We start from the raw sequence: 13,591 nt of genomic DNA, 5'->3' as shown, positions 1-13,591 counted from the left end.
TGTACTTCATTATTGCTTAAATTTCCCTTTTCCCTGTTCATGACATATTACCGGTAATCTAAGATGGTCAATTCGATTTATGATCGCTGTTTTTGTTTTGATTTCTGCTTCATGGCCTCGAGTTTGATTCCCGACAAGATTCAAATGAAATATTTCATTATCCCCGGATTGGCGCTTAAATAAAAGACTGATTAGATTGCCTTCGCGAATCAAATAATCGGGATATGCTGCGTCGATGTACCGATGTATAGTAATTAGTAGTTAGCATTAGTGGCTTAGAGTTCGTTCGTATGTACTGGAAACGAAAACGATAGTGATTTCGTTGTAGTGGGATAGAAATATGGGATACGAACGAACTCACGAAATGAAGGCGTGACTTACTAAGGGCCGGTTGCATCGACAAAAGTTAAGTTAAAGTCAGGGCTAAAGTAAAATAAAAGTTACTTTTATGTCAAAAAGCGTTGCATCAAAAAAAGTTAACTAAATATTAACAAAAAAGTTACTTTTATTTGACCGGCCGCCAGGGGACCGTTTAAAGTTAAATGCTCTGTCTGCCATCTGTCAAAAAAGCGTCGTAAGTGTTGAAATCTATTGATCGATTTGTGAAAAGTTGCACAAATTGTCAATTTTATGTGATTTTTCGTCTTCCGATGACGAATTTATCATCGAGTATATTCTAAACCGAAAAAAAAACTGTTCAAACCACGAACGGACCATTTTTTGTGGGAAGAGTCCAACTTTATCGCAAGATTTCGAATGTCAAAAAAGTGAAGAACTAATAATTATTTGAATTTTTAATTGTTAATTATTTTTCAAAACACAGGACTTCATTATTATTTATATCACTACAGAGATGGGTAGAATTTTTGTTTCAAGATAGATATTATAAGATATTCATTTTCCATCTCTGTAGTGATATAAATAATAATATACCTACTCCCCCTTGGGATAAAAAACCCAGAATTGTGTGTGTATAAATATGTAAATATATATACATACCAAAATAATATTGTGTAAAAACAGGACTTCATCATCAGCGGCGTGGTGTAAAATAAATCTAAATCATGACTGTATTGAAATGCTGTTTATTTATTTTTAAATAGAGCTAGATTGAGCTCAGCTAACTCTTTCTGGGCATTTAAGGCTACCATAGTTGCCCGAAAAATGACCTTTTTTTGCTCTATTTCTAGCGTAAAAAAATCTTCATTATGTTTTAGATTTTGCTCTTTTAATTTATTATCTAGTTCAAAAAGGACGATGTCCCTTTTGTTCTTTTCTTCTCCGAATGCGCAGTGTTGCTTCGCACATTCGCACACACTGAAAATTGGAACGAAATTTAAACGTTTGTGCCCAAAAACGCGTCGCGGGGCATGTGTGTTGCTACATGTAAATAAACAAGTACGTGCTTGCGCAAAAATCCCAACAATTTTTAGGGTGAAACTTGAACCATTACAGTGGCAACATTCTTAACTTTAACTTAACTAAAATAATGTTGATGCAACGGAATTTTTCAGTTACCAGATTTTGAGCCTTAACTAAGTTTAAATATTTAACTTTAAACTAAATTTATACCAACTTTGATGCAACCGGCCCTAAGAGGTCAGTCGTATAAAATTATGACGTTGGCGGTTTTTTGTTAGTTGGGCTGAAATATTTTTTTTTATATTGAGCGTATGTCCAATTTTTTGTAGACATGACTGGATTTCAGTTTCCAATACCTAGAGAGTTATCAAGATTGCAATATTTCAACAGAAAGAACAAACATTTTTGAGGTGAGAATATGAAAGTCGATGAATTTACATTTATAATTCAGCCAAATGAATCTCACTAACATCAATAAAGGTTTCAGGTCTTTTACTTCACAAAACTCAACAGACGGAAAAATTAAGGAAATGTGGATGTTTAAAGATAGGCAAACTGGTGATTTATTTTTTATTCATAATCCCCACGGATTCATATTCTATTGTTAATGATAATATTTTAACATTGTAAATGTTACACAGTGTGTAAAGTGGCCACATAAATCAGCCAATGACATGTTATAAGCCCTGTAGATTAGGGTGGGCCGATATTTTTTTTCCGAATTTCGAAATGAAAGTGGTTTAAAAAGTTGCCTTTTGAATTTCTCGGAATGCAAAAAATCTTTTTTTAAATATTTGATCCTACTTTTGGCCCTAGTTTGAAGTTTTCGAATTCGTCATTTTGAATTTAAGTTAGAAAATCAGTCCAATTAAATTTGATAATGTGCAATAAACTTTATTAAATAAGCATCTAAGGGCGTGAGTTGCACTTCGTTTTGTAATAAATGGGCAGCATTGTTTTAATGAGCCATTGTTTTCGTCAATATTAGCCAGGCGCTCAACGGAATCAGTTCCGCGAAGTGTGAACTTTTTCCATTTTGGTAGTTTTAAAACGTGTTCGAATTTGTAATGTGATTAAGTTGTATCTTTACTAACAAAAAATAATTTTATTGATATAGATAATTAACAAAATATTTAGACAGTTATAAACTTCACACTTCAGTTGAGGGACAAAAGTAGTATGGAATATTTGTTTCAATAATTGTTACATTTAATGTGATCTAAAATGCAACATTTGGACAAACTCTAAACATTATTAAAATTATGTCCCTAAAAAATACAATCTTTCAGCACAAAAACACTAAGGTTACCAGATTTCAAAGAGCTCCATCGGGTAGCTTTTCTCATTTGGCAACGAGTAAATTTTCCTTGGGTGTGGGCACCGCCAAGGAGATTTAAGTCCTCAGATGCGGTGTGCGGTATGCGGTAGTCATAGAATTAAGAATAGTCCAGAAACCGCATACGCACATCAAACAGAAGGCGACTCAACTACTCATAAATGAGTAGCTTTACGTTTTGACCCATTAGTTTCTTTGTAGACGTCGCTCAGTTCGCAACTCCTGATTCTAATTCAACCATACCGTGTTGTGTCCTTTTAAAGTGTAAAAATACTGCTAGGATCTTAAAGACACAGGATGATATCACATTTCATGTGTTATTATCAAATGAATGTGTTTATCACAAATGCATTACTTATAAAATGAATTATTTTTTCATCTGTCAGGTTGTCAAAGAAACAAAATGGAAATTTCGTTAGTCTTGCCAGAGTAGTAAAATTGTTTACCATACTTTGCTCATATAATAAGAGAAAAAATGAAAATGGAATCTCGGATTAAACAACGCCGTGGTGGACATTTGGCCGACATTATCTTTAAGACATAAAATATTATTTAACATGATATAAAAATATCGTTTTATATAAAATAAAATTTGTTTTATATTTTAAGTTCAAAGTTCTTTAATTCAATTACTCTTATAAAATGACCCTTTACTTATCTACTATGTTGTGGTGTTCTGGCTTGCCAACCCTTCATATACTGAGCCTACTCCTAGTACTAGCAGAATTTGCCAGAGTGTTTTTTGTGCCATTTTCGTAACATTGTATGTATAAACTAATAAATAAATAAATAAATCAATGTTTCCGAGTGCACAAAAAAATTTTAGAAAAATTAACAAATTGTTTTTTTTTACCTTACATTTGTGTTATGGTTATATTCTTCGCGATCTGGCAATATTACTCGGTGACTTCAAGTATGCGCGCGGCGAAAGTGTGTCTAAGTGGGGGAATTATTGGACACAGTCCGATGTATTCAAACATGATTCTACGCTCCTTCTGGACTATTCTTAATTCTATGGCTGTAGTATCTAAGAACCAATTTTGTGTATATTTTGTATCCGTTCTCCGGCCCCCTTTTTTCAAGTCTACCATCCACTGATTAGTTCAAGTATTTGAATATGGGTTTTTAAGTTCAATGTCGTGGCCTTCGTTTTTTCTACGTGACGTGTTCAAAGCTTCATTTAAACTTTTAATTTTAAAGTTGGCAGTCGCGCCACATGACAACACACCTAACGCCATCTTGCGTCATTTATATAATGAGTGTATAAAAATTATATTTTACACAAAAATTACAAGATTTAGATTTGACACTGGTTCAGCCATAGTACTCTGGACTTTATTTATTCAAAGTTTACTAAAGTAATTTTGAGTGACACTGGACTATGTAATAATTCAAAGCACTGAGGTTAGGTATTAGAAACTACATTTATTGCAAAAATCATGTATTTGAGGAAGTATAGAGGAAATGTACCAAATGTAAAATGCGTCCCTAATATGAGATGACGGTGCTTCTCAAAAACTAAGCGAAAATGCCCCCTATAACTCTGATTTGATTTGATATTTACGCAAGTTTCACTTTTATATTTTTCGATATTTTTTTTACAAAATTATCAATCGATTACTGATCGACAATATTAAAGTCTGAATTTTTTGTTTTCATAATGTTATGAAGTTAAATTTAAGTAAATTTTATTGAATGAATATATTTGTTTTCCGAATATGGGATATCTTGGCGACCATTATAATAATGGAATACTGTTTTACAATAGGAACATTGTTTTTAATGTGGAATTCGAGTAGAACCAAGTTTATTTATATTTTTCAGGTTGTATCCTTGTTCTAGATTTCTCATAAAACAGAACAAACTGTGCAAGAGAAAAGTGACATTGTGAAAAAAGGCACGAAATCCGAGGCGAAGAGTGGATCCAGTGCATAGCCTGGTGTCATCGCTGCCATATTAATTGTTCTGGGAGTTCGTAGTATCCCATATTAGGAGCACTTTTTATATGCAGATTTTTTTCTATTGCTTGACTTTTTGTTTAAAATGATGACATTAGTATATATTTTTTAATAATTCACTGATATTGTATCTTAAAAAAATGTTTTCAAAGATTTTAATGTTTAATACTTAATTAACATTTTAATTATAATTAATGAGATTTTTTTCCCATATTCGTAGTACCTTTTTTAATGTATCTACAATATAAAAATTACATTTTTACCACACTAAAAAAGACATTAAATGCGGTGAATAACAAAATTAACTACCTAAGCTTAAGAAATACGTAGATTTGTTATTTTAGCAAAATAAATTAAATGTTTTAATAAATGTTTGTAAATATGTATTTTTATGTAACCACATACCGATTTGTTTATGTTTACCGATTTCAAGACGCACACACTACATACGTTGCATTATATTGTTGAATTCCCGCGAAAACGGTCATTGTACTGGCCGCGCCCCTAATACGTCACGACTTTGAACTTTATATGTAAGTATTTAAATTTTTATAGAACACCGTCGTGAATCTTGACGTACAATTATAAATGCCAAAGATGTCACGTTTTTCTAGGGACATATTTTATTATAATTTATTTTTTAAAGTTATGTGTGAAAACATTATTCCACAATATCCATATTGATTTTGAAAATACAATTAGTTTTTTTAAATCCATTTTAACATATTTTTATCGGTATTCGTAGTATTTGATATTTCCGTATATTATGTAATATTTTATCTTTATTTATGTATATCTTTAAAGCATAACGTAATCCGATACTTTAAAAATATGTATATACATCTATTAGACCAACATATAAAATTTTGGAATGAAACGCTTGAACAGTAATTTTGTACCTGTCATGTAAAAGCCCGATGGGCGTATATAATAAATAAATAAATATAATTGCATATTATTTACTTTTTGTAAAACCACAAAAATAAATTCAATATTCCGACTTGTTTCAGATATAACTGTTCCTTTGTCAAGGCTTCAAACTAATCCGAAAATAAATTAAATGTGCCGAGTATTGATTTAGTAAATACGTAGTCATATTTATTTTTTATAACACCACAATTATTCTTTGTAAAGTATACGTACCTACTTTATATAGATAGCAGGTTTTGTTTAAGAAGTGTAGCGGAACATGTCGTTCCGGTCTGAAGTTAGAAACAAAATAACTTGCGTAAACAAGTAAATGTGACATCTACCTACACTAACTCACTTAAGCTAGGGTTTCCTAGGACAGCGGTGCCCGTATCTTAACGGCCGTAGTGAACGGTGATGCGGTAGGCAGCCGTCGTAGTGGTGAATAGAGAGTGGTTTTATTTTTTAACGGTGTTATCATCACCATTTTTATAGGAAACCACTTTCTAGTCACTGTTACGACGGCTGTCAACCGCATCACCGTTCACTACGGCCGTTAAAATACGGGCACCGCTGTCCTAGGAAACCCTAGCTTTACGTATGTACAAAACAGGTAAGTCTAACATTAGTATTATTTGATAATAACGCACTATCCTCCTTCGATAGAATCAAATAATTGTGTTTTGACACACCAATAATTTATCTGAGCAGTGAATTATTTCCGAAAAAGGTAAAACATTAAAATCAATTGATAAATTAATAAAAATCAAATTAAACAATTTTGTTTTTATCCACTATTTTTTTACCTCGACTAGTTTCGAAGCTACAAGCTTCATTATCAAGGTATAATTAATATTCTAGATGGAAGATTATTAAAAAATATTACAGGTACATTCATAGTTGAAGCTTTATATATAATTAACTAAAGTGCATATAAATTAAATCGCATTGGACTCTTTTTTATCATATTTTATTTATCATTAAACAAAATAGTAAATATAAAATTTGTTTATTAATGTAGGTAGTGGATATCTTGCCTATGTAAATATTATTGTAAAATTATTTTCAGATGGATTAATAACCTCCATAAAATTATTTTACCGATTTATAAAAATATACAATGTTATAACAGCGCTTAGTCGGGACAGGTATTAGACATTGAATGATTTTATCTTATAGTGTATATTATTTATGCATGCGAGACTACAGTGTCTCCAAAACCCCAGCTTTTCAGGAGAAACAAATTAGTATTTTTTTATACTTTAAACATCTTTAATTTTTAATGAGATTCTTCAAAATAATTTTGGTTTTTAAAACATATTAATACTAATTACAAAAACACACATTTTAAAAACCTTTGGGAGTACTGTATGTTTTCTTAATGTTCTTAATCTCTAATTTGGTTCAGAGTTACAATAAAAAATAAATAAATAATCTTTGTTATTAAAGAAATTAGGAGTAACTGCTATTAACCATGTAAAAGAGGTATCATACGAATCATACGGTGGCCTCCGTGGTGTAGTGGTCAAGACGCTTGACTCACACACGGGAGGTTCCGGGTTCGATTCCCGGTGAGAATACAAAAATTAAAATGTTATTTTTCTCAAGTCCGGATGTTCCGTGATGTAATTCACTACTGTAATCGGGCCTCCTGGCCTGTTGTGGTGAAAAAAAAACACCAAAATATTTTGAGTTACCGTAGGTTACCTCTCAAATGCAAATGTTATCATAGTAGGTATTTATATTTTCTAATGTAAGTAAAATAAATTGCAATTTAATTGACAGATTTTTATATTTAAAACTAAATTATTGCGTTCTTATGATTTACCCAAAAATTGTAATTTTGTGGCCATTGTCTTTTAGTCGTGTATAACCAACTGTGTTAGAAAATGGGAAACAAATTGCGGCAGGGAGGGATTCTAACCTCGGACCTCCAGATCCAGAGTCCGCGACACAACCTAATATAAACTAAAGACATTTACAGGAGAAATGTACGAGTTCGGATTTTGTCTAAGAGAAGAGACCATTGCAGGAGACTGCTGCGAGATGCATAGATTTATATATTATTAAGCGTCTTGTCCAGACGTTTAAAATGTATGTTTATCTAATAAATGTTATTTCTGTAATATTTAATAATATGTGAGCTTCCACTGTTCATTATGTTGTATCCTAACTCAACACAGGGCTCTTAGCCTCATAAAGTTAGGGATACGTTATAATTTTTTTACAAACAAAAACTTCTTAACACTAAATGCCAAGAAATGCAATATAATACATTTCGAAACACAAAAGAAGAACCATAACATGAACATAAAAATAAACAACGAAACTCTTAAAGAACTAGAACATGTGACTTACCTAAGACTCACAATGGACAGACAATTAAAATGGACAAAACACATAGACGGACTCACTAAAGTAATGGCATCACTACATAGCCTCTTCTACAAAATTAAAGATTTTTTACCAAGAAAGGAAACAATTATGATGTACGAAGCCTGTGTCAAAAGTAAATTGAGTTACATGATCGCCTTCTGGGGAACTGGTAACAAGACTACAAAGACAACAAAATAAAATTCTTAAACTAACATACAACCTACCCAACCTGACCTCTACGACTGAACTGTACAAAAAAACACACCAGTTTGACATAAACTACTTGACTAAAATTGAGACCTTAAAGATTGTGCACAAAATAACACTGGGAAACATACAAGACGACGACATAATATTAGTAAAAAATGCTGACATACACAAATATAACACCAGACAACAACAACACTATCATATTGAAAAAGCAAAGACAAACACAGGACAGTCAAAAATACTACATAATGGACTTAAACACTACAACGACCTACCTTACTACTTGAAAACTTTTACTGGAGACAAATTTAAAATCAATCTGAAAAAGCACACGATGACTGAACTAACTAGACTAGACGAGACATAAAATGACTAGACAATATTAAATTTCTAATGTAACCCTAACGGGTTTTTTAAAATTGTAAATAAATAAAAAATAAATAAAAAAATATATATATTTATTTGAATAAAATAAATATATTATTTAACATCGAAAATCACAAAGTTAGTGCGTCAAATATTTATTATATTTTATCCTCGAATTAATTTAACAAAATAATAGAACGTTTAGTTTTTTTAACAAAAAACTAGCTAAAATAAGTAGCTATGTAAACCCATTAACTATTTAATCCCAAGTAAACATTAATATCATTTAAAAACATAGGTATGTATCTAATTTGCAGTCAAAACATTTTTACGACCTACAGCAACGTGATAAGAGTTGTGCATGGACAATATTCAGCACACGATAAACAGGAGGTAATAAAAAAAAATATCTGAAAGACAAATAATAAAATACTAAATTCAGAATTAATATTCATTGTACGTAATTGCTTTATATTCTATGATCTTTTTTTGGTATTGAAATTCACACCAATTCGTTTTTAAATAATTAAATTTAAAAAGTCTAATTCATTTCAAATACAAAAAAAAATCGTTCATTACACAGAGATAAAAAACATTTTCAAGATGTGAATATGGAAGTCTAGGCATTTTCAAGGCTTATGACCTCTCATTAGCTGGTTTAAATAGCCACTTTACTACATATTAAATACCACAAAAATACATACTTATGTACTACTCACAAAATGTTTGGGTTAATTTTAAAAAAATATATTTTGTTAATCTTTGTTTTTAATTTTTGTATAAAATCGTAAGATTCAATATGTCCATGTATTTATAATTTTCTCAAACTGAACGGTTTGGGTAGGTAGGAAGAAATTGCCTTAAGGCAATATGCCCGCCCTTATATGTATATATATTGTATATGTATATTAAATGTCAAATAAATAAAATGTTTGTTGCTTCATTCAATATTATTTGACTTTTTATTTATTAAAAGGAATAACCCGCTAAGCCTCTATTTTAGAGGCTTGTCAGCAAGTAAAGAAAATATATGGAAGGAATTAATGAATAATAGACCACAATTATGGTTAATCGAAAAAAAATTTTTGTTTCAATGATAGTTTTTTATTTTAAATAATGTAATAAAATGTGGTATATGTAATGTTTTTTCAACTAAAATTATTATTAATGTAGGTTAAGTATGAATAATTGAAGCAATTTATTACAACCTGCTGACAAATTGTATGTATACAATTCAGCAGTACTTTAATGTTAAGACTATTGTGTAAATATTTTTTTAAGTATATTTTTTAAAAATAAATAAAAATACCAAAACCAATTGAGAAAAATCTTTGTTGGATTTTTTCTCGCAACTGGCGGGAATCGAACCCGCGACTCCGGTTTCACAGTTGGCCGTCTAACCAACTGTGCCACGGCGCCTGTCTGTTTAATATAAATATATGATACTAGCGGACCTGGCAGACGTTGTATTGCCCAAACGTTGGCTTTCCTTCTATTAGCTGATTTACTGAATGTTTTTTGATATTCGAATTTTCGATAAACTATAAGTATACTCGGTGACATTTGACATTGACTTCGACATTTCAATCTTTTCGTTTCGTCATTGTGTGTGATTTGCTGTTGCCCAAAGCAAAATAATAAAAAAAAAGTGGAATATCATCAGTCATATATGTAATTCTTCTGTACGTGTGATAAATTTTTAATATTCTAATATTTCATTTAAGTAGGTGCGTAGGTACTTTTTATGGTTGAATTCCAAGGCATAAAATAAATCTTTTTTGGATACATAATTGTTTTTGCAAATGTCAAACTCTGCTCTTCTAACAACAGGGATGCATTTTATTTAGGAATGCGATTTTAAAAAAGAATTGAACGTCAGTTAATATTATTTAAGTTTTACCAAAAATCCAGTATTTTTTAAAAAATAAATAGAAATTAAGAATCTGATTAAGATCCACAAAAAGGCATTCTGTTTGTATACGTTCAAATATATTTTTTTGTATGCAAAAAAAATCATATCTTTCCAATTTTTTAGTATATGCATTCTCGTCAAATGCAACCGTGATAGGTCGATGAATAAAACATTTATTTATGCTCCTAACTTTTTTTTTACATATTAGATTGAAGATTTTAATATCTACAAACATGCGCAGCGCAAAGCTCATTATTATACAAAAAAATCGCACGTAAATCGGTTTAGCCGTTTAGGGGGAGTTTAGTGACATCATTTGTACAGAATAAATATAAACACGTTTTTCAGGGCCAGACCGCGAAACTTCAGAGGAACATTCCTCACGGTAAGCTTTAAAAAAAATTCTAGTAAAAATTTTCCAAAAGGTAATTTAAAAAAAAAATAAATATATAATCTTAAAATGGAGTAAATCTTTAATTTATTGGCCTAACATCCCTTCCACAAACGCCCAGCCCGCCTCAAATTTTTTTTTTTAGATAAAACGTATTTGACTAATGAAGATATACGCACCAGACGCGGACAAGTGAAGTGGCTGGGTAGGAAAGGGGTGGAGGGACTGTTTGTCCGAGAAATCAAGGATTTACTCAATTTTGAGATCATGAAAAAAAAAATTGAATTTTTTTATAAGGATCTTTTTTTAAGCTCACCATGAGGAATGCCCTTCTGAAAATTCGCGATATAACCCTGAAAAACCGTGTATATAAAGATTGAAGAGTTTAAGATTCCAAAGCAAAATATTAAATTATTAAACTGCGGTAATGTATGTAGGTATCAAAAATATTTTAATTAAATGTTGTATTAACTGAATATATAATATTAACATATTACAACAGAGATGAAGAACATTTAAGAGAAGTAATATAGCAGTCTAGACATCTACAGGGCTTATGACCTGTTAATGGCTGGTTTAAGTGGCCACTTTACACACTGTGTAACATTCACAAATTCAACAATGTTAGTGTATAAAGTGGCCACTTAAACCGGCCATTGATGGGTCATAAGCCCTGTAGATGCCTAGACTTCTATATTACCTTATCTTAAATGTTCTTCATCTCTATTGTAATATGTTAATATAAACAGCTCCCCGGGAAGTTGAATCCAGTCCTTGTCTACAAAAATTTTGACAAACTCAAAATATTGTTGAATAAATATTGTTGTATGGATATTTGATGTTACTGTGAGTCGAATCAAAATAAATATTATATTATTTTCTTTATTAGTTCAATAAACATGCATTATGTTGTGTGTTCTGTACCTACCTCAGATCTGGATTAGGCGATTGGTCCTCGGGTGACGGGTTCATGAGACAGCAAGTTGTCAGAATATCGGCGATATTACACCACATAACGCGATGGCTTCAACGCATGTAAAATTTGCTCGACTTTTATAACAATCACTCGACGAAAGTTGCATCACGCTTGTCTTGGGTCAAATAAAAGAATGAAATGGGGAGAGTTTGTGATGGTAGGTAAACTACGATACACGTCGTAAAAACAAGGCCAAAATGTTGGAAAGGAAGAGCAAAGATACATACAGTAAAATTTAAAATGAGGAAAACAAATAACATTCAAAGAGGTATAAGATAAATTGAATTCTAAATTAAACATTCCATAAAGAAAACAGTATGCACTGATACCTCTTTTTACACGGGGGATAAGTCCCACGCAGTACCGTGTTAAAAAAATTGTAGACTCTGAATGACTAATTCAACTGTTTTTATTGTTTGTGGTTTTGCTACAGAAGTTCAGGAAATTAAAAGAACGTGGAGATATGCAAATAAAAATTAAATAAATCCTGTGAAAATAAATTACGGCAATAAAAAAGTAGATTATTTTAATAAAAGTCAATAAATATTTTAATATAACCGCTTACCGACTTGTCTGCGTCTACCAGTAGCTCAATCACAAATAACTATCGTCGTGCTAATAAGCGACGTGGTAACCATTTCTCACCATGTTGTTTTTCGTATTCGCGATCACAATGGAATATCCGTGAACACCTAATATTAAATGTCAAAATATTTACGTTTCACAATCGCATATTTTAATTTATCTGGTGTAAATATGGAAAATATTCCAAAACTGCTATTTTTTTAAATTATTATTTATCATGCTATTTATTGCATTTAGCCGGCGGTTGGCAAGCCAAATGTTAAGAAAAGCAGTCGCCATAGTAATTGTAATTTAATTTTCACTTTTTTGTATTAGATACTTCTTACTATTGTGCAAATGCAATATATCTATTGTACTATTTTTTTATAATTAACGCCGATTTTTTGCCAATGAACTGTATTTATTTACGAGGAAAACAAAAAACAAACCGACACGATCGTTGACTTAGAAATAACACACGCGTTGACTTGCCTGCGATAACTTAAGCATGTTCATTGTGATCGCTCAAATGTTTAGCATGTTTTTAAGCACGTCGATAAATATTTGTGATTGAGCTACAGGTGCCATCTAACGTACCTATACGTTTATATGGAAATATTGAAATACAACGTCCCCTTCACTATCGCCTTAGATTCACGAAAATATTTTATAACATGCACATTTCAAAGTTTAAAGGATGCGACGACCAGACGAGCACTTATTGCATTGAAGTATTACTCAGTTATGCTGAAGGATCTGTAGGGGGTGAGGAAAGGGATGGGTCTGGAAGGCTGAAAGCACCCGATTGGTTGATTGGTGGCGGTATATTTTAGTTTCCATATGAGAGTGAGAGTTGATTTATTATTTAAATGTGCAATACAGCACTATTGCCAGGTACAATGTACATATACGAGGGTTGTGTAAAAAATAAGGTCCTCAATTTTTTTTCAGGTTTAAGGCATTTTTTATTTGAACTGAAAAATACATCATTGGAAAGCTTAATTTTTAACTTTTTTTTGACATAATCACCAGATTTTTCAACGCATTTTTGTTGATGACTAATCCACTTTTGGTATCCAGCTTCAAAGAAGTCCGCCACGTATTTCAAGTATTTTCCGAATAACTACGTTCAATTTAAGTTCTGTCGAAAAGACACATCCCGATAGCATGTGTCCTGTCAGCACGTTGGTTTTATATTTTTGTGCAACTACTATGTTGCAGATGTATAGTG

At 31.3% G+C, this 13,591-nt stretch overlaps 1 protein-coding gene across 3 annotated transcripts in view; it reads right to left on the bottom strand.

Annotated features, from left to right (window-relative positions):
- Gbs-76A (Glycogen binding subunit 76A) overlaps nucleotides 1–13,591 on the bottom strand; it is a 140,711-nt gene that overhangs the window by 121,822 nt on the left and 5,298 nt on the right. Inside the window, exon 1 of one of the 3 annotated variants that reach the window (XM_088235738.1) lies at nucleotides 11,749–12,447. The exons of the other annotated variants lie outside the window; for them this stretch is intronic. Within the exon in view, the coding sequence (XP_088091864.1) occupies nucleotides 11,749–11,834 (86 nt within the window). The 5' untranslated portion in view covers nucleotides 11,835–12,447. Of the gene's footprint in view, nucleotides 1–11,748; nucleotides 12,448–13,591 lie in introns of those variants that run through there. 3 annotated transcript variants of the gene reach the window in all.

The sequence above is a fragment of the Micrasema longulum genome, unplaced genomic scaffold, assembly GCF_059751315.1.
Source record: "Micrasema longulum isolate JH-2025_06_02 unplaced genomic scaffold, ASM5975131v1 h1tg001431l, whole genome shotgun sequence".
Taxonomy (NCBI): domain Eukaryota; kingdom Metazoa; phylum Arthropoda; class Insecta; order Trichoptera; family Brachycentridae; genus Micrasema; species Micrasema longulum.
The sequence above is the reverse complement of the archived record's forward strand: the minus strand, read 5'-3'. Positions and strand labels throughout refer to the sequence as shown.